The following is a 20,000-nucleotide window of genomic DNA, read 5'->3' on the forward strand; positions in this document are numbered from 1 at the left end:
AGCTGGCTGCGGTTGGCCCATCCCACTTCTGTTCTCTCTCACTGCTTCCTCATCAACTCCGCCTCCTCACCAGGTGACATCACTGACCTGCCAGGTAAGCCTTCTTTCACCACCCTCGTTACACACAGACACACAGAGACACACACACACGCACAGACACACACACACACACACACACACAGACACACACACACAGACACACACACAGACACACACACGCACACACACACACACGCACACACACACACACAGAGACACACACACACAGACACACACAGAGACACACACACACAGACACACACACACACACACACACACACACACACAGACACAGGTTGAGTTTATTAACGTGTTGGTGTCATTCGCTCCCGGCGTGTAGAGGCGGAGCTCTCTGGTGAGTATCATGAGTCAGGACGCTGATCGTAGCTCGCCCCCGACTCGTCTGCACTGATGTGGATTCAGATGAAAACACTGAACATCACGCTGAACGCTCCACGCCACAGAAACGTCCGAGAGCATCAGGTCTTACATTTTTAGAATTGTTTCACACGGAAATCAACGTGGACGCCAGGCGTGCGTCTGCCGAGCCGTCGGGTTTATGTACAGGTTTTGTGAGGAACCTCAACATCACACGAGGTGCGAGCCCGACAGTCAAGGCCAAAGTTTTTTGTTTTTGAAGGTGCAGTCTGAATGAGGGTTCGTGCACCACAGTCCGACTCTCAGAGATCTTTAACCCGTCGTCTAGCAGCACGTTAAAGGCTGCTCAGTAAGGAGGAAGTCACTGCTGGAGGATCCATTTCTCTTATTTTCTCAGCGTCTGCAACGTCAGCGTGGCTGAACTCGGTGTTTTCAGGCGTCTCCACATTAGCACGAGCATGGCAGTAGGCAGACTCGGAGCCCGGCCGAGAGCCTCGTGTGGGCATGACGTCGGTGTTTCTGTGTGCAGTCTGTGCCGTGTGTGCTGAAGCTGTGATTCAGAGGCTGCTTTCCATCCTTTAGAAACATCTCCGGGTCAGTCGTGTTAATGCAGACGCTGTCGGGGCATGATCACATGATCACGTGTTCCTGAGCCTCTCTTTGTTCTCCAGAGAGGACGCGATTAAAAACACGTCTTCCTCTCTGGTCTTCTGAGGTTTCCTCTGCCGAGCTGAGGTGGTCCGGGACCTCGGGAGCGAACCGGTCATGTGATCATGACTGAAAGTGTTAATAAAGAGATGGTCGTTTGAAAGAAGCCATTTTGAATTTCCACACTCTGAATGGCGCTGCTCCGTGACCCAGCATGCGAACTCAGGCGCTGGAAGTACCCAAAGATCCTGAATGGGATAAGGTCTATTCATCCATCCAAGTTCGTTCCACGACACTGCGTCTCCATTTCACAGCTCCCATAACTCCCTCAGGTCCTTCATCCTTTTCTTCTTGGCCTCTTTACCATCCTTCATTCCTTGGCTCGTTTCCTTTCATTGCCCCACTTCCTGCTAAATCTGTTCCTTTGTTTGTCGATGCTGTAGATCTGAGGTTCCCTTTTTCTCCTGTTCCTTGAAGAATGCTGAGGAGCTCAGCTGTAGATCCCACATGTTGTTTGGTGTTTCAGTCCTGTGGTCCACAGGTCCTTGGATGTTCAGGTCCTGGTACTTCCTACCTCGGTTCTGTGGTTGTGAAGTTGTGTGGTTTCTACGGTTTGGTCTTTCCTCACAGGCCTCGCCCCGTCCATCCACGTGTGGGACGCCATGACCAAGCAGACACTGTCCATCCTGCGGTGTTCGCACGCTAAAGGCGTCGGCTACGTTAACTTCAGCGCTACAGGGAAGCTGCTGCTGTCTGTGGGGGTGGAGCCTGAACACACCATCACAGTGTGGAGGTGGCAGGAAGGTACCCAACATCTTTCATCAGATGAACGATTGTGAGATGCTCTCAGCTTCTGACTGCTGGCAGTTTGTTGGAAGGAGTAAGAGATTAGCTCTTGGTGCTCTGACACTATCGAGGGTTACACAGGTAACACTGTTCCTGATCCCCACGATTACCTAATGACTCGAGGTTCAGGATTAAGGTTGTTATCAATGATGCCTCGGGGGGGAAACATTATTGTTTGGACCATCTGTTCCACACCAAACAAGACAAAGTATGTGACATAGATGGGACGATCTTTGACCTCTTACCTGTCCGTCAGGCACCAAGGTGACGAGTAAGGGCGGCCACACTGAGCGGATCTTCGTGGTGGAGTTCCGGCCGGACTCTGACACCCAGTTCGTGTCGGTGGGAATCAAACACATCAAGTTCTGGACTCTGGTTGGAGGTTCGCTCATGTACAAGAAAGGTGTGATCGGCTCAGTGGAGGACGGCCGCATGCAGACCATGTTGTCTGTTGCGTTCGGCGCCGTAAGAAACGCTGACGTTGCTTTTGTATGTAACGCTCTGGTGTTTGCGGACTTGTGGTAAATCGCTGTTTGTCTCACTCAGAACAACCTGACATTCACTGGCGCCATCAACGGAGACGTGTACGTGTGGCGGGAGCATTTCCTGGTGCGCGTGGTGGCAAAGGCGCACAGCGGTCCCGTCTTCACCATGTACACCACTCTGAGGGACGGCCTTATTGTTACTGGGGGGAAGGAGCGACCGTGAGTCTGCAGTTCCTGAAGATGCTGACCTACCACCTGCTTTTGGTGTTAATACAAAAAAATGGTCCCAGATTCAACCAGTCATTTAAAGTTTGCATTATTAGGGGTGTGGCCTCTTTGAATTACATGTGGATAGTGACACAGGTAGTTGTAGCTCCTAGCTGTCTGCTAGGCTTCACCTGAACTGGACCTCTGGACCGTGTTTGTGCTGTTGGAGCTTTTTTACTAACAGACGGTCCAAGAAGGCGGAGCTCCAGGTTTGGTGCGCAGTGATTGATTGGACATTGCTAATCTTTGTCTGACTGATGCTTTCATATAGTCTGTGGTAACAAAAGTCGCTAGCATTAGCTCATAATAAAATCCATGCTCTAAACGATGGCTTCCGGAATCAGTGGGTGATGCCACAGTGGGTGATGCCTAGAGATGGCACAATACCACTTTTTTATGTCCGATACCGATATCATAAATTTGGATATCTGCTGATACCGATATGAATCCGATATAATGTTTTTTAATAAACAAAACTGTTTTTTAAATATCTTGCTGCATTTTGTATAAGTTCATACTCAAGTTTAAAACAACAACTACACTAAAGCTATTCTGTTATACCTGTATACAAAAAAAATATTTCATAGTTCAGCAATACTGATCAATCTAATAAACTTAAACCTGCACCATCCTCCCTATTCTGGTATTTTAAAGAGTACTTAGCATAAATATTAAGCAACCTAACTAATAGGGTTCCAACTCCCAGCAACAACAAAAATAAATAAATAAAAAATAGGGAACCACCCCTCACGCTCCACCTCATGATGCTTAATCAACGTAATCAACCTTAATTTGATGCAGTGTGAAAAAAAAATGCACAGAAATCAATTATTTTTCAAGAAATATTAAATAGATTCAACATCTTTCTTCAACAAAATTGCAGACTGCACAGATGGTACCTTCCCAAAGGAAAAAGTACTATAGCTTACTAGGGTATATATATTAGACTTAATAGTCACTATATACAGTAATTGACTTCTATTCATTTTGCATCAAATTAAAACTTTGGGTGTCAGATAATTATTTATTAAAAGCTCGACATTTTAAATGAGAATAAGAAAGAAAAGTATGTCTTTGTGCCCCCTTTTCCCTGTTAATGCCCTATCGGCCCCCCTGGCTAAACTTTGCTAGATCCGCCCCTGCACAGTTACCAGCGTCAGCTACGTAGAAAAAGATCCTGGAGTAGAAAGTAATAATAAATACATTCTAACAACAGCTGATCAAGCTTAAACGTGCTGCTGTTGTTCAGCCGCTGGTTTCCTCTTTCTGGTGCAAAGTGGGCCAAAAACAAACTAGAGAGACAGACTCGCGACAGAAAAGCCGATCAGCTGATCATTTAAGCAGTTTCACGATTGAAGCAGCAGCAAGAGGAGGCAGTCGCTCCATATATCGTTTGTTAAGCTTAACGCAGGAATGCTTTACAAACATTCAGAGATGGACTTACACACTTGCTTTACTTCTGTCGGGATAACTTTGTCGGAGATGAAATGCCAGGTTGCTAGCGAAGCTCCAAATGCTATCCAGACCACCGACAGGTCCCGCATGCCACAGCCGCTCTATCACGTGATGCATACTGCTCCGACGTGCTAACGTTCTGAGGCGAGTTACGGCGTGTCGCAAGTTTTGTGAGGTGTGATATTTAATGGATCGGATTACATTTTTCTATTTTTCTCCGATATCCGATCCAGTAATTTAGGTCAGTATCAGACCGATACGTAATATCGGATCGGTCCATCTCTAGTGACGCCACAGTGGGTGATGCCACAGTGGCTCTATAAACCAGTGTTTCCACACCTTTTGGAGCACGGCTCATATGAAAAATCACACAGCACACCACCAAACAAAAAGCATATTGATCATTTTCCCCCGAGCACTGAGCTTGGCTCAGTTTGTCCCCAGTTTACGTCTGGACTTCTTTAAGTTGCTTGAAGACGTTTCACCTCTCATCCGAGAAGCTTCTTCAGTTCTAAGGTCAAATGGTGGAGAGTCCCAGACGCCTTAACGCCCACTCACATCCTGGGCCATCTGACCTCAGGAATTCGCATGATAAGGTGGGGCCAGGTTTCACAGTGAGCTCACCCGAAACTCTGGCTGATTGGGACACAAACCCACTTTCACACCTTGGCTCAGGTGATTAGAGGATCATCAGGGGTCCTTTTGTCCCTCTGTGGGGGGAAACTCCCACTAGGTTTATAATAATAATAATAATGGATTGGATTTATACAGCGCTTTTCAAGGCACCCAAAGCGCTTTACAATGCCACTATTCATTCACTCTCACATTCACACACTGGTGGAGGCAGCTACGGTTGTAGCCACAGCTGCCCTGGGGCAGACTGACAGAAGCCAGGCTGCCATTTTGCGCCATCGGCGCAAACCCCCTGAGCCACGGTCGCCCCAATCGTCCTATATCTGGGACTCTCCACCATTTGACCTTAGAACTGAAGAAGCTTCTCGGATGAGAGGTGAAACGTCTTCAAGCAACTCAAAGAAGTCCAGACGCTTTTCTTTGCAAGCTCCTTTGACTACGATGACCTGGATGACTGAGAACCTTCACAGACATACGTCCCCAGTTTACCTTTTTTGCTTTCTTCTGACCCATCTCATGCTCTGGCCTTCATCTGGGTCGGAGTTTTCTCCAGGACCAGGTCAGACTGACTGCTGTTTCTGTTCAAATATTTATCTATTGCTATTATGCGCTGCATCGTCTCACAGCGTGAGGATTATGTAATTTCTTCTTCGACTTCTTCTGTTTTACTGGCAGTTGGAGACCCATTGAATTAGAGCAGGTAGTTGTACTGCCCTCTAGTGGAAGAGAATGCCATTGTTCTGCCCGTTACTCACGCCGGTCATTTAGAGTACTAATCAGGTGGAATCAGATAATCTGCCGCACCACAGTGGTTGGGAAACACGGCTATAAACCGTGTGGACCGGCCACAAGCATGGCTAAAGGTTAAAGGTTACACCAGGTGAAGATGAGGGTTCAGACAGATCCATTTTAGGGATGTACCCTTCTTCTGGATTCCTTTGATGTATATAAAAAACATGAAATCCCGCTGTCTGCTGCTGTTCATCAGGACCAAAGAGGGTGGTGCTGTGAAGCTTTGGGACCAGGAGATGAAGCGCTGCCGAGCTTTTCAGCTGGAGACCGGCCAACCGGTGGAGAGCGTCCGATCTGTCTGCAGAGGAAAGGTGTGAAGAACACACAGTGGAAGGTCCGTGGTGCTTGATGTTATTGTGATTCCAGTGACAGGAAGAGTAACCTCCAACTCTCTGACAGGGTAAAATCCTGGTGGGAACCAAGGATGGGGAGATCATAGAGGTTGGAGAAAAGAACGCTGCCTCCAACACCATGATCAACGGACACACTCAGGGAGGGATCTGGGGTTTGACAAGTCACCCTTTCAAAGACGTCTTCATCTCCGCCAGCGATGACGGGACCATCCGAATATGGGACCTGGCTGATAAGGTACGGGGTTGAACTGTGGTGTGCTGCCGACCTCACCTGGTACGGTGTATTCCTTTAATCCTGCTTTCTGTCTTAGAAACTCCTGAACAAGGTGAGTTTGGGCCATCCTGCCAAGTGCACGTCCTACAGTCCCAACGGAGAAATGGTTTCCATTGGCATGGAGAACGGGGAGTTCATCGTCCTGCTGGTCAACTCGCTCACCGTCTGGGGCAAGAAGAGAGACCGCAGCGTGGCCATCCAGGATATTCGGTGGGTTTGAACATTAGCACGAACAGGAGCCTCTAACAGTTCTGGGACTAACTTCAGTTTCTGGATTTCTTTGTTCAGGTTCAGTCCAGATAACCGGTTCTTGGCGGTGGGCTCAGTTGAAAGCGCTGTGGATTTCTACGACCTCTCTCTCGGGCCATCGCTTAATCGGATTGGTTACTGCAAGGACATTCCCGGGTGTGTCATCCAGATCGACTTCTCTGCTGACAGCAGACACATCCAGGTACTTTCACTTCCTTCTTAAATAAAGGTTAAAGGTTAAGAAGACACGTGCTGAGTTATGACACATGGGTCTGTTGTTGTGACCTCTGACCTTTTCCTTGTGGGTCAGAGCTCTGTCAGGTGAGAGCTGGTTTTCAATGTCTTGATTTATTCACAGGTGTCCACAAGCACCTACACCTGGCAGGTGCACGAAGTTCCCTCAGGGAAGGTGATCACGGATCAGCCCATCCTAGACAGGATCACCTGGGCAACCTGGACCAGGTGAGGCAGAAAAGTTGATTTGCTGTGCTTAATGTTAGCTAATGTTAGTGTTAGTGGGAATGCCTCAGACCATGTATGGGTCTCAAACTCCTCGAGGGGCAGTGTCCTGAAACTATTCCATGTGTCCCTGCTGCATCACACCTGAATACAATTAGTGGGTGATTAGCAAGGCTCTATAGAACTTGACTGCATGCTGAGGTGGTGACCCCTAACCCTACCTACTCGAGTAAGTGTTTGGAAAAATTTACTTTTATTGCACTGTGTTCATTCAGTCATGAGCTGCTGTAACAGTAGGGCTGCCACGATTAGTCGACTAGTCACGATTACGTCGACTATCAAAATCGTCGACGACTGATTTAATAGTCGACGCGTCGTTTGAAGCTTTGTAAGATCACAAAAGACGCAGGAATAAGTGGCAGGATTTAAGAGTGTAATAACGGACTGAAACAGAAGATGGCAGCACTGCATGTACAAGGAACCAGCTGCCGTTAAACCCCGAAGAAGAAGAAGAAGTTGTGTCCCAGAATTCATAGCGCAGCCCAGCTCAGTTTCCAACAATGGCGGCAGCTAGTTAGTTTTAATATTACTCTTATTATTCTTTCTGGGTCACAAAATAAACGTTTAACATATTTTCAGGCAGGAATGTAGGTGTGTAAACCTCAAATATCTGCTCAGTTTATCAGGACACCACATATTTTCAAAAGCGCTCCGACGTTTTCGGAGACGTCTGTTACCCACTAGCTCCATAGCTAGCCGGGGGCTAGGCTCACTAGCGCCGTGAGAACACCGGACTCCCGGCTAATCGTTTTCAAACCCACCGCCGTCTTTCGCTACTCAGGTTAAACATGATATATGAGTCACTTAGATAACTTAAAATGTTATTGTTTGGCTTTTTTTTGTATTTTATTTGTTCCTGAGTAAATCGGTTTGTCTGAGATTAAAGTTATAGTTTTTACACAGCTGAATAAACGTCAAGCAGACAGCTGATTATCAGAAGTGTGAGATGCTCCAGAATTTACTCCAGTGTCCTGTTATATTTTAGATAGCAAGGAGTTTATTAAACTTCACCGAAACAATCTGCAAATTTCATTAAAATGTAATAAACTTGTCTTGTCTTTATTTTTAGTTAGCACAGACCTGAAACACTTCAAGCTGTAAGCTAATGATGGTTATATAAGAGCAGATGCTGCTGGTGCAATAAGCTGTAGTTTTACATCCAATGGATGATGATCCGATTAGTCGACTATCAAAATAATGGATTGTGGCAGCCCTATGTAACATGAATCAAGAATTACCGCCTCAGCATGCAGTCTGGTCCTATTCTCTCGCTAATGACCTGCTAACTGTATTCAGGTTGGAGCAGGGACACATGAAACAGTTTCAGGACAGCGGCCCTCGAGGACTGGAGTTTGAGCCCCCTGCTTTATGGGATGCAGAGGAATCAGGGCCCTCTCTAATCCAAGAAACAAAACGATAAGATGGGGCTGTCCTTGGTGGTGGTGGGGTTCCCTCATGCCGGGCCTTTGTTAGGGAAGTAAACAAGTTCAGAGGTTTGGGACCCAGCTGCAGAGCACTAATCCTCCAGCCCTGGGTCGCCATGGAGTCCTGAACTAAAAACAGGAAGCACGGATTCAAATTGGGATGGGTTCAGGAAGATCTGGAGGAACTTTTCATGAATAAAAAACAGGAACTAGTTCCAGAAGCGTTGCCACCTTCCTGAGCTCATTTAAGGTGTGACCGACCTGACGGAGGCGTTTCTGTTCGGTTTTCGTAGCATCGTGGGGGACGAGGTTGTCGGCATTTGGCCTCGTAACGCCGAGAAGGCCGACGTTAACTGTGCCTGCGTTTCTCACGCTGGAGTCAACATGGTGACCGGAGACGACTTCGGCCTCATCAAGCTCTTCGACTTCCCCTGCGCCGAAAAATTTGTAAGTGAGCTCCGAAAATGAGAAATCACTGAAAGGTTCAGCTCACACTGAGCGCCACCTTCTGTCTTTATTTCCAGGCGAAGCACAAGCGTTACTTTGGCCACTCGGCTCACGTGACCAACATCCGCTTCTCCTGCGATGATAAATATGTGATCAGCGCTGGCGGCAGCGACTGCAGGTGAGACCTGAATTACACCAAATCTTTGAGTGAAACCAGCCAAACGTGGGCAGAAAACTGACTGCAGAGCAGCTCAGACAGTAAACTCATGCTTTGCTTGTTTGTTTGTTTTTTTTACTTGATCTAAATGAGACGTTTTAGGACCCCTGAGACAAAATTCTAATATTTCACAGAGAAAAAGATTCAGGACCTTCAGGATGTATGTTTTCAGTTCAATTTTATTCATACAGCACCAAATCACAACAGCAGTTGGCTCAAGGTTCTTTACATTGTAAGGTAGATTGTACAATAATAGATACAGAGAAAACCCAACAATCATATGACCCCCTATGAACAAGCACTTTGGCGACAGTGGGAAGGAAAAACTCCCTTTTAACAGGAAGAAACCTCCAGCAGAACCAGGCTCAGGGAGGGGCGGGGCCATCTGCTGTGATTGGTGAGAGAAGGAAGACAGGATAAAGTCATGCTGTGGAAGAGAGACAGATTAATAACAGGTATGATTCAATGCAGAGAGGTCTGTAACACATAGTGAGTGAAGAAGAAACACCCAGTGCATCATGGGAATCCCCGGCAGCCTACGTCTATTGCAGCATAACTAAGGGAGGATTCAGGGTCACCTGGTCCAGCCCTAACTATATGCTTTAGCAAAAACGAAAGTTTGAATCTTAAAAGTAGAGATAGTGTCTCCTGAATCCAGACTGTGATGAGCTCTGAAACCTGACTGAAACTCTTCCAATAAGCCATTCGTCTGCAGATGGTCTGCTTGCTGTTTCACACTCCTACTCTGAAAGGAAGGTTGGAGACTGGCTGGTTGTTACTGATTGCTGTCTGTCTCTCGTCTCCTCTCTGCAGCCTGTTTGTGTGGAAGTGTCAGTGAGGTCCCTGCAGTCCTGTTGGGTTCACAAGAGTCTCCTCCTCTTCTCCTCTGATGCTGCTCCCCCGACTCCTCGGTCTGAACTCTGACCCGAGTTCACCTCTTGCTGTACAGTTAATGTGAGGACGTGTTTCCTGCTGTTGTGGCGTGTTGCTGTGACCTGTGGACGGCGTGTAGCTGTGTCGTGTAGCTGTGTCTGGTTTGTCGGGATGTGCCTTTCTCACAAACTCTGACCAAACATTTGATACAACTTTATTTATAACGGTGGTGCTATCAGACTGTCGTGGTGTCCTGTCAGAAGATGATGATGATGAAGATAAAAAAGAGGAAAATGGATCTGTGTTTGATCCTAGTTATTAAAAAGGGAAAAAGTAGAAAACAGTTTGTATGGAACTTTATTTAAAAAGTAAAAGAATTCTACCTCAAAACAGAACAAATAGAAATGAAGAAAATGTATTTATTAAGGTAGAAAATAAATATTTACATCCACACGGTGGCGCTGTCTTCTCTCTGCTGTTTGTCTGATAATAAAAAAACACTTTTCTTGGAACCCCACACAGAGGGATCAAAGGTCATCAGGACCTGTCAGGACTCTTGCTGCAGCATTTTGGATCAGCTGAAGGCTTTTCAGGGAGTTTTTAGGACTTCCTGATAATAATGAATTACAGTCGTCCAGCCTGGAAGTAATAAATGCAGGAACTAGTTTTTCAGCGTCACTCTGAGACAGGATATTTCTAACTTTAGAGATGTTGCACAAATGGAAGAAAGCAGTCTTACATATTTGTTTAATATGTGCGTTGAAGGACATGTCCTGGTCAAACATGACTCCAAGGTTCCTCACAGCGTTACTGGAGGCCAAGGTAATGCCATCCAGAGTAAGAATCTGCTTAGATACCATATTTCTAAGCTTTTCAGGGCCGAGTACAATAACCTGAATAACTGACTGAGAGCACACCAGGTGAGTTAGTCTTATTATAGTAACGCAGACACATGTGAGTCTGCAGCTGTCCTGATCCTTGTCTCCGTTCACCTGCCTGACCTGTGGAGGGCAGCAACACGCAAACCTAACAGAAGGCGCCAAAGTGCTTCCGGTGTGTGTGCTGGCTGTCATGGCGGCTCCCTGTCGCAGGACTTTTTCACGATGAGCTGAGTGGACAGCGCGAAGAGAGAAAACCAGAACGACCGGAGGCGGATGTCGGGGTTGCTGAGGTACCGTGACGCTCCCTTCTCTGACGCTCTGCTGCTGGGTTGAGTTGACCGTAGTTCCGACGTAGAGTCCTCCGGTTTTGACGTCAGGCAGAGCCAAGCGTCACTCAGAAACCCTGCGAGGTAATGTCACGTGAACGAACGACACCTGAGGCTTTAGGTGAGCTGCTCGGTTCAGTTTTCACGTTCGGCTCTGATTAAACGTTTCTTTAATCAGCGTCTTCCTCTGCAGGCCGGAAGTTCAGCCGAGCTACACCAACACTGCTGTTTAACAGCTGTTATGTTTTTCACGGATCGATGATTCTTCGTTATCGGTTTGAATTTTTAAGTCTCACTTTCACATTCGGCGCCCGAATTAACGAACCTATCCTCCTGAGTCCTCCGGTGTCAGTCCGTAAACTCTGCTCCAAACTTCATTTACAAAAGACACATTTTTACGATTTGTGGTGCCGAGATGTTTTAGAACAAAATGTAAACATGTGTTCCTGATGTGTTAGAGCACTCGGGTTAATTCGGCATAGATGTAGTCCACCACCTGCATCCAGCTTTCATCTCACCATGTTTAATATGTAAACTTCATATGCTGCTGCTTCAGGCAGAGGACTGGACAACCACACGTGGAGGGTGGGTATTTTAAAACTGTCAGCTGAGGATATTAGATATAGAACTGTATATACCCCAAACAGTGTGTGTCAGACACTCGCCTGATTGGCTGCTGCTTGTCAGGATGTGTGCGGGTATATTACCTGCAGAGTTTGTGGGCTGTGAGGCCGACAGAGAGGAACAGACACACTCCTGAGTGAAAGGATCGATGGCTGGTCTCAGTGAGACCGCCTCCCGATGATGATGATGATGATGACGTTTTACCTGCAGATGTTTGCTCTCTCGCACGTTAGGCTCACCTGTCCCTCTGCAGCTATGAGTGTGATGTCTGCGGTGATGCGGGGTACCCGGCGGCTGGTGCACGCAGACCCAGCTCTGTTCAGTAACTTCCCGTTTCCGGCCGTATTCTGCCGTGCCGGGAGCGCCGACTTTCTCCTCACCTGCCAACCGAACAGGAAGTTCGCCTTCAAACATGTGAGTTTCTTCCTCCTGATGATGTTCATTAACAAAGACGCAACATTACAGTTCCTTCGTCTGTACAAATAAAATTTTAGTGAAAAAAATGAAGCATGTCATAATAAAGATAATTTTTAACTGCAGGTCAAAGGTCAGAAGAAAGAGCAGAAGACCCAGAAGGTCAAACCCAAAGTGGACAAACAGGAAGTTGAGATCCGACAGGGGATGACGGCGGCTGCACTCGCTGAAGCCATGAACAGAGACTTCGGTAAGGATGATAGACAGTATACAGGTGGGCGGAGCTATTTGATGTCTCCCATTGGTCGCTGAAGCGTCAAGATTATGGAACGCCAGGACTGCCATAATGAATTAATTAAATGTGGCAATAATTAATTAAAATTGGAATTAATTAATTAAATAAATAGTTATGACACATGTAATTAATTAATTATTGACACATTTAATTAATTATTTAATGATATATTTATTTATTTCATTTTGGCAGTCCTGGTGCCTGGCTCTCATCATCTGTCAGCCTCACCCATCAAACTCAGGGGGCGGGGTTAACGCTGCCCATGCAGCTTCTCTAACATTTGATTGGTTGCCGTGCAAAGTAAGTCAAAACAGGTCGATCCTAGATAATCGATTGCTTGTGTAGACTTGGGGCAGCCAGTTATCCCAGAATGCAGATCAAATCACAGGCAGCAATGGTGGTGGTGTAGTTTTAAAATACCCCGTTTTTCTGTCACCAGCTACACTTTTAACAGTGTTTTAGCCGCGAATGTCGCGCCGTATGTCTGGTCAGGTTGTCAACATAGAACATGTTTGCAAAAGTGCTCAGATGTTTTCAGAGATTTCACTAGCTCTGCTAACAGTTAGCATGCAGAGCGCACCGAGGGGGTTACGTTAACCGGTTTGTTTACATATTCCACTCTCCGTGTTCCACATGTTGCATTCGCAGATTCTCATTTTCACCGAACGATCGTCTCTTTCCGCCTGGTCTTGTGTCTCTGTGCTTCTGTAACATAAAGAACGAGCTGACATTTTTCTCACGAAACCAGCGATCAGCTCAGCAGACCCTCAGTTTACCTGCATGCATCCTCCTCCTCATCTGTCAGCTGTTTAACACCTGCTGCTAATTCAAGAAACACGCCCACGTTACCTGGTGATAGTCACAGTTTAACTGGGCAGCCGGTGCTCGATATAAAGCAATGTCAGCGCATTTTTCTGCACAAGATAAGTAAATATAGTGTTTTCCCCGAGCGCAGAGCTGCTGGAGCTTGTTTCCTTACAGAGCACTTTATAGGCGAGCCAGCTTTATCAGCGGCTGATGTCCAATCACCAGCACACAGCTTTCAAACCTCAGCTGAGTTTTAGCTCTCAGTGGTTAAACGCTGGACTTCATTCACTCAGGTTCTGTCTGTCGGGTCACGTTTACTTCGCTGTTTTATTTACAACTGAGCAAATCGGTTTGGCTGAGGTTAAAGTTACGTTTCATAACTGCATAGTTTCACAGACGTTTAATGGTTCACTGGCACATGTGTTAGACTGAACTATCATCTAAATATCATCTGTTTTTTAATAGTTATTCAGCTGTATTCTAAGCACCAGCTGTCTGTTAGAATGTGATTTTTTTTCTCTCTCTGTTGGCAGAGGTATAAAAATGCGCAGGAAAATCTGACGTGCATGGCGAACTTCACCGACGATATTTAGGGAGGAATAAACACACATCAAACATAAATGAACCATTTGTCTGTCTGTCTGTCTGTCTGTCTGTCTGTCTGTCTGTCTGTCTGTCTGTCTGTCTGTCTGTCTGTCTGTCTCTCTGTCTGTCTCTCTGTCTGTCTCTCTCTCTGTCTCTCTCTCTCTCTCTCTCTCTCTCTCTCTCTCTCTCTCTCTCTCTCTCTCTCTCTCTCTCTCTCTCTCTCTCTCTCTCTCTCTCTCTCTCTCTCTCTCTCTCTCTCTCTCTCTCTCTCTCTCTCTCTCTCTCTCTCTCTCTCTCTCTCTCTCTCTCTCTCTCTCTCTCTCATATATATGTTATGTTTACCTGTCAAAGGCTTGTTACAAACTATGAAACACATTGTGCCGACTTCTGGATGTTAGAAGAAAACTAATACTGCTCATGAATGAGACTAAAGGCAGGAAGGTGTCCTTTAAAACTAAACATGTTAATAGGACCTCCCTGTTTATATCATAGTTTATGATATAGCACGTGTATTTCAGTAATAGCCTGCTGAGGCCACTATACGTGCTGGCCTCATATCAAATGTGAAGGCAGACTGAGTCTATGTTTGACGTTTTTTATATCTAATCTTCCTTTTCAAACATTTAAACAGCAGCGAGTCTGCAGCTGAGGGAACACAAATTCAAATTGTCGGAACAGGTTTGCTCGTTTCTTGGATTCATTTGGTGATTTATTAAATGTATAACTGTTATTCTAATCTGCTGCTGAGTCTCTTACACTTTTCTTTATGCTGTATATTTTCACGTCTCTGGAATAGTTGGCAGTTAGATAGTCAGCTGGGAAACTTTGTGTTAACTCATGGAGCTGAGGATATCGTGGATATGCTGACCTCGCTGCGTGGTGTACAGAGCGAGGTCAGCATGATTCATATTCACAATAAAAATATTAGCCGAACATCATGAAGTCTGTATGTGTTTCATAGTGTCGAACAACCTTTGTACAGTTAAAGCCAGCAGTTACTACATGACGGAAACACCAACGTTATCTCTTTTATGTGTTTATACACAGGTCACGCTGATTACTGAACAAAAACCCAAAGATCAGATGTTAAACAGATTTATTTGCTCTCTCTCCTCCTTAAACATGTTTTTAATGTTAGTTATAATTCAGAATTGGCGACTGAAACACGTAGGACACATAAGAACATCATGAAATAAAACACCGATAAATATAACCTCAGTAAAAGAAGTCAGCGGGGGTTACTACAGCTGTGTACCGGGGCCTGCGCTTTGTCGGTGGGATTGCTTGCGAGGCGAGCGGGTCTATCCCACGCTTTGCCGTCAGACTGGGCAGACATCTCCGAAATCATCGAAACACTTTTGCAAAGAGGCTGTATCTTGACAAACCGACCAGACACATGAAGATTAAACCACTACATTCTCAGCTAAAAAAATATTAAAACGGTATTTGGTAACACACAAACAGGGTTTTTCAAAGCTCAGTTCTGTTAGCTTCCACATGCCGGTTGTTGTGTGCTAGAAACAATGGCCACCAGGCCAAAGCAATGGTTTTGACTCGATCAGCGTTAACCCCGCCCCCTGAGTTTGATGGGTGAGGCTGACAGATAAAATTATTTCATGATGAGAGCCAGGCGTCAGGACTGCCAAAATGAAATAAATAAATATATCATTAAATAATTAATTAAATGTGTCAATAATTAATTAAATGTGTCAATAATTAATTAATTAAATGTGTCATAACTATTTATTTAATTAATTAATTCCAATTTTAATTAATTATTGACACATTTAATTAATTATTTAATGGTGTATTTAATTAATTCATTATGGCAGTCCTGGCGTTCCATACAAGATGAGCGTTTGACCTTCGTTGTCTTGGTTCCAAAAAACGGACCAAGAGTTTACCGCCACCTGGTGGCCATTAGACAGAATGCCGGTTTAAGGCTCCTCCTCGTGCGCCTACTTGTCCGACCCTGGAGCGACGTCGATGTTTTAAACTGTCTGTGGCTGGAAGCTGTTTTAAATAAAGGTCTATTTGAATCTCAGACCACGTGCTGGAGGCTCTGCTGAACACGTCGGTGCATCTGGACTCTCTGGAAAAGGACACGGTTCTGGAGGAACGATGGATTAAAGAGGTGGTGACACGGTCAGGGATGAAGTTCAGATGGGCCAAACTGAGCGCGAGCAGAGAGCGACCCAACAGGGACGCCTGCAGGAGGTGACAAGAAGTCTCTGATCACGTGTATGTAACTCGTCACAGTGGTTTGTAACAAAATAAGGTTCTCCGTTACCTACAACCTTCACAGACCGCCTGCTGATCCCACCCTCCTGGTGCCACGGCCCCCGGTGGTCACCATCATGGGTCACGTGGACCACGGTAAGACGACGCTGCTGGACAGCCTGAGGAAGAGCCAAATCGTCTCCACAGAGGCCGGAGGCATCACGCAGCACATCGGGGCTTTCCTGGGTAACAGCACGCTCTAAACTTTATTTAAAAACACCCAACGACAGGAAACGAAACAAGATTTTTTTTTAAAGACAAACTTTAAGAGCAAACAGAAGAAAATGTAATTAAATCATAAAATCTGTCACCAGACTCTGCTGATCGATTATTGAATGTTGTTTTAATAAGCAGCGTTTGCAGGTTTGTGCTCGTTTACAGACAGTAAACTTTTTCCTGAAGCTTCGTTCCCGCTCTCGGATCTTTTCTTCCAGTCCAGCTGCCGACAGGTGAGAAGATCACCTTCCTCGACACTCCGGGCCACGCCGCCTTCTCCTCCATGAGAGCCCGTGGAGCCAACGCCACCGACATCGTCGTTCTGGTGGTGGCAGCTGATGATGGCGTCATGAACCAGACGGTGGAGTCCATCGAGCATGCCAGGAGAGCCAAAGGTGGGAGCTCCACCTGACAGTCGCAGCCGAGGGCTCAGAGCGAAGCGTCGCCCCGTTTCTACTGCTTTTACTGGATTTCTATTCATTTTGTTTTTATGCTCTTCTACTGCTGATTCTACTGTTCGTCCGTGTTTCAGTCCCCGTGATCGTGGCGGTGAATAAGTGTGACAAGCCTCACGCCGACCCTCAGAGGGTGAAGCAGGAGCTGCTCGCTCACGACGTTGTTTGCGAGGAGTTCGGGGGAGACGTTCAGGCGATTCACATCTCTGCTCTGAAGGTGAACTCATCAAACAACACATCGCGTTGTTTTCCCACAATGCAATGCACAAAGAACATTCCTATTGGTCAGTTAGTACAACAGACAGGTTAAAGGTAAAGTAATGAAAGCAGTTAATATGGCTTCCTTAAAATATGAGATCATTACAGTCGACCTGTTGTTGCTGTAGACCAATGATGTCATTGATGACGTTGTCAGGGTGATAACCTTCTGGCTCTGACTGAGGCCACAGTAGCTTTGGCAGAGGTGTTGGAGCTAAAGGCGGAGCCTACCGGCCCCGTGGAGGGACTCGTCATCGAGAGCAGGACCGACAAAGGCAAAGGGTAAGTCCTTCACAGTGCTAACTCTGGTTTACTGGAAACATGAAAGAGTCAAACAGGCCCAGTGTGACCAGTTTGGTCTTCCCAGCCCGGTCACGACAGCCATCGTCCAGCAGGGGACGCTAAAGAGAGGCTGCGTGCTGGTTGCTGGGAAATCCTGGGCTAAAGTTCGCTTCCTGTTTGATGAGAACGGCTGTGCTGTGAGGGAGGCGGGGCCGAGTACTGCGGTGGAGGTGGTTGGCTGGAAGGAGCTGCCGTCAGCTGGAGAGACCATCCTGGAGGTGGAGTCTGAGGTGAGTGGGATATAAACCGGGTCCGCCCAAATGAAATCACTTCACATGAAATAGAATAAATGTTTTATTAAACAATAAATCGACAGAGGTTGTGTTCATCTCAGCGGATGCTTCGCCTACAAGAAAAAAGGAGAAATATTAAGTTTGCGTTAAAAATCTCTTCAGAACATTTCGCTGCGATGTTCGTTTTCTGCCTCCTCTTTGCAAACTTTGCTCTTCGTTGTTTTTTTGCTCTGGTTTTAAATTTTGGGAAATTTAAATAAAAATCCAGACTGGATTGTTGGTGGTTGGTTTCCTTCGTGGGTCAGAGATGACCATTTCCTGTCAGTCCCTTCCACAATAAAAGCTTTCCTCCTTTGGCTCCTGCAGCAGCGAGCGCGGGAGGTGGTGGAGTGGAGAAGTCACGATGAGGAGCAGCGGAAACTGCAGGAGGAGCAGAGCGCGATCGAGCAGAAGCAGAAGCTCCACCTGGAGGAGTACCGCAGGGAGAGGGAGGGGCTGTCCCACCTGAGCTGGAGGCAGAGGAAGGTGGCGCTTTACCGGGCCAACAAGACCCGCTTCGCCACGAGGCCCAGCGAGAGGATGCAAAGCGACCAGCTCAGCCTGCCGCTCATCATCAAAGGTACGCACTGAGCCAGCTTCAAACAGGCTCCGCCCACTGTGATGTCACTAACTGAACAACCGTTGACCCAGGTGACGTGGATGGCTCGGTGGAGGCCATCCTGAACATCCTGGACAGCTACGACGCTCAGCAGTGCGAGCTCGAGGTGGTCCATTTCGGCATAGGAGACATCTCTGAGAACGACGTCAACATGGCCGAAATGTTTGGAGGTACGAGCAAAGGACGCCATTCCAGATGTTTTTATTCATTTTGTGTGCAGCAGATTCTTCTGACCGCCGGCTGGTTTAGTGTGATTTCATGATGGGATTAAAGCTGAGAGCAGAGAACGCCTTCTTACAGAGTGTCTATGAATGCATCACAGGGTACCTGAGTTTAAAATAAATAATAAATCTCCTGCTCCACCTTCAAACATCGTGTGGACTGTCCTGACTGGCTGCGTCTCGCCATCAGGCTCCATCTATGGCTTTAACGTGGCGGCGAGCCGTGGCATCGAGCAGCTGGCAGCGAGGAAAGGCATCCCGCTGCGCCTGCACAGCGTCATCTACAAGCTGGTAGATCAGCTGAAGGAGGAGCTCAGCGCCAAACTGCCACCACTCGTCTCAGAGAACATCACAGGTGAGTCGGCACCACACGGTCATGTGACCACAGCTGAGCTCAGGTGGAGCGGAGGCGTATCAGTGAGATCAAAGTCAGCGTTTCATCCCTGCTAAATCACCATGGTAACAGGTAGCATCAGCATCTTAATTTTACCGCCTTACGGCCACCAGGTAAACGCGTCTCCATCTGACGCTTCTACCGTTGTTTTAAATCATCATCATCTGATTGGAGCACGTGACGCTCAGAGCTCATTTAATGAGGAAAACAGAAGCAATGTGAGCACGCTCAGAGTGCGGAGCAGAGGCAAGATCTGCATATGTTCATTTTGTTTCTAGCCACACCCCCTTAGGTCACATGTCAGAGGAAGATGAACCTGTGATGTCAGTCACACATATCCTGTTCCCCCCGGTGCAGGTGAGGCGTCGGTCGTCGCCATGTTTGACGTCACCGTGGGAAAGAAGAAGGTTCCCGTGGCCGGCTGTCGGGTTCAGAAAGGTCAGCTGGACCGACGGTTCAGGTTCAGGTTGATCCGAGGCCGGGACACCGTGTGGGAGGGTGAGTGAGACCGGAGCTGGGGTCAAGCAGCAGGACTGGACCGTGTTGTTCTAACGTTCTCCTGATGTTCCCGCAGGTTCTCTGGCAGCACTGAGGCACCACAAAGATGACGTGCAGACGGTGAGGGCGGGCATGGAGTGCGGCCTATCGGCTGACGGCGACGTCGACTTCAGAGCCGGTGATATCGTCGTGTGCTTTGAGGAGGTGGCGGCGCCGCAGGTCACTTCCTGGGACCCCGGCTTCTGAACTCCCATCATGCACTGCTGCGCAGCGCTTCTATCACAGACTCTCAGACACAGATGAACCTGATGTTTAGTTTCAGACGTTTATTGAAAACTGAACAGGAAGTGGTTAAATTCAAACTGAAGCACAGACGTGTGTGAACATCCTGCTTTCTGACTGGACAGAACCTCTAATAAAATATACGTGTGATTGTCTGAACCAATCAGGAAGCTCATCAGGAAAGAGTAAATGTTGTCTGTGATTAATATTCTCGCACTCGACGGAACGCTGAACACTCCGCTTTCAGCGTTCCATCTCATTTCTTCTTCTTGGGCTTTGTCGGTTTGGCGAGCAGCAGCGGGTCGATCTCATCTGCACTCAGTCCTCTGATG

At 47.0% G+C, this 20,000-nt stretch overlaps 3 protein-coding genes across 8 annotated transcripts in view; 2 read left to right on the plus strand and 1 right to left on the minus strand.

Moving 5' to 3' along the window:
• The window catches only part of LOC113023487 (echinoderm microtubule-associated protein-like 6), a 49,478-nt gene extending 39,254 nt beyond the window's left edge, over positions 1–10,224 (plus strand). The window contains exons 31-42 of one of the 2 annotated variants that reach the window (XM_026169518.1): positions 74–94; positions 1,696–1,869; positions 2,168–2,376; positions 2,458–2,615; positions 5,740–5,854; positions 5,943–6,131; positions 6,208–6,380; positions 6,459–6,621; positions 6,778–6,881; positions 8,656–8,809; positions 8,887–8,987; positions 9,840–10,224. In XM_026169518.1, the coding sequence (XP_026025303.1) occupies positions 74–94; positions 1,696–1,869; positions 2,168–2,376; positions 2,458–2,615; positions 5,740–5,854; positions 5,943–6,131; positions 6,208–6,380; positions 6,459–6,621; positions 6,778–6,881; positions 8,656–8,809; positions 8,887–8,987; positions 9,840–9,864 (1,586 nt within the window). In that variant the 3' untranslated portion in view covers positions 9,865–10,224. The remainder of the gene's footprint in view (positions 1–73; positions 95–1,695; positions 1,870–2,167; positions 2,377–2,457; positions 2,616–5,739; positions 5,855–5,942; positions 6,132–6,207; positions 6,381–6,458; positions 6,622–6,777; positions 6,882–8,655; positions 8,810–8,886; positions 8,988–9,839) is intronic. The other variant, XM_026169519.1, reaches the window with a different exon arrangement.
• Positions 10,225–10,742: 518 nt separating this feature from the next.
• On the plus strand, positions 10,743–19,846 carry mtif2 (mitochondrial translational initiation factor 2). 4 transcript variants are annotated; one of them, XM_026169557.1, is made up of 14 exons: positions 10,743–11,227; positions 11,964–12,144; positions 12,271–12,394; positions 15,877–16,048; positions 16,137–16,297; positions 16,546–16,722; positions 16,860–16,999; positions 17,198–17,322; positions 17,408–17,612; positions 17,982–18,234; positions 18,306–18,443; positions 18,685–18,849; positions 19,246–19,386; positions 19,463–19,846. In XM_026169557.1, the coding sequence occupies exons 2-14, from the start codon at positions 11,986–11,988 to the stop codon at positions 19,630–19,632; spliced, it is 2,130 nt and encodes a 709-aa protein (XP_026025342.1). In that variant the 5' UTR covers positions 10,743–11,227; positions 11,964–11,985; the 3' UTR covers positions 19,633–19,846. The 4 variants fall into 4 exon arrangements, with proteins under 4 accessions (XP_026025342.1, XP_026025339.1, XP_026025338.1 ...); XM_026169554.1 differs by having other exon boundaries at positions 10,743–11,190; XM_026169553.1 differs by having other exon boundaries at positions 10,743–11,070.
• LOC113023518 (SDE2 telomere maintenance homolog (S. pombe)) overlaps positions 19,693–20,000 on the minus strand; it is a 7,197-nt gene continuing 6,889 nt past the window's right edge. For both annotated transcript variants that reach the window (XM_026169586.1, XM_026169585.1), the window contains exon 8: positions 19,693–20,000. This exon is cut by the window's right edge and continues 134 nt beyond it. In XM_026169586.1, the coding sequence (XP_026025371.1) occupies positions 19,925–20,000 (76 nt within the window). In that variant the 3' untranslated portion in view covers positions 19,693–19,924.

This window comes from Astatotilapia calliptera, chromosome 6 (genome assembly GCF_900246225.1).
Source record: "Astatotilapia calliptera chromosome 6, fAstCal1.2, whole genome shotgun sequence".
Classification (NCBI taxonomy): Eukaryota; Metazoa; Chordata; class Actinopteri; order Cichliformes; family Cichlidae; genus Astatotilapia; species Astatotilapia calliptera.

Coding starts and splice junctions, on each gene's coding strand:
- mtif2 (XM_026169552.1), top strand. CDS start 11,648: ATGCTGCTGCTTCAGGCAGAGGACTGGACAACCACACGTGGAGG. Junction 12,395..15,876: donor AGCCATGAACAGAGACTTCG/GTAAGGATGATA, acceptor TTTGAATCTCAG/ACCACGTGCTGGAGGCTCTG. Junction 18,235..18,305: donor CCTGCCGCTCATCATCAAAG/GTACGCACTGAG, acceptor CCGTTGACCCAG/GTGACGTGGATGGCTCGGTG.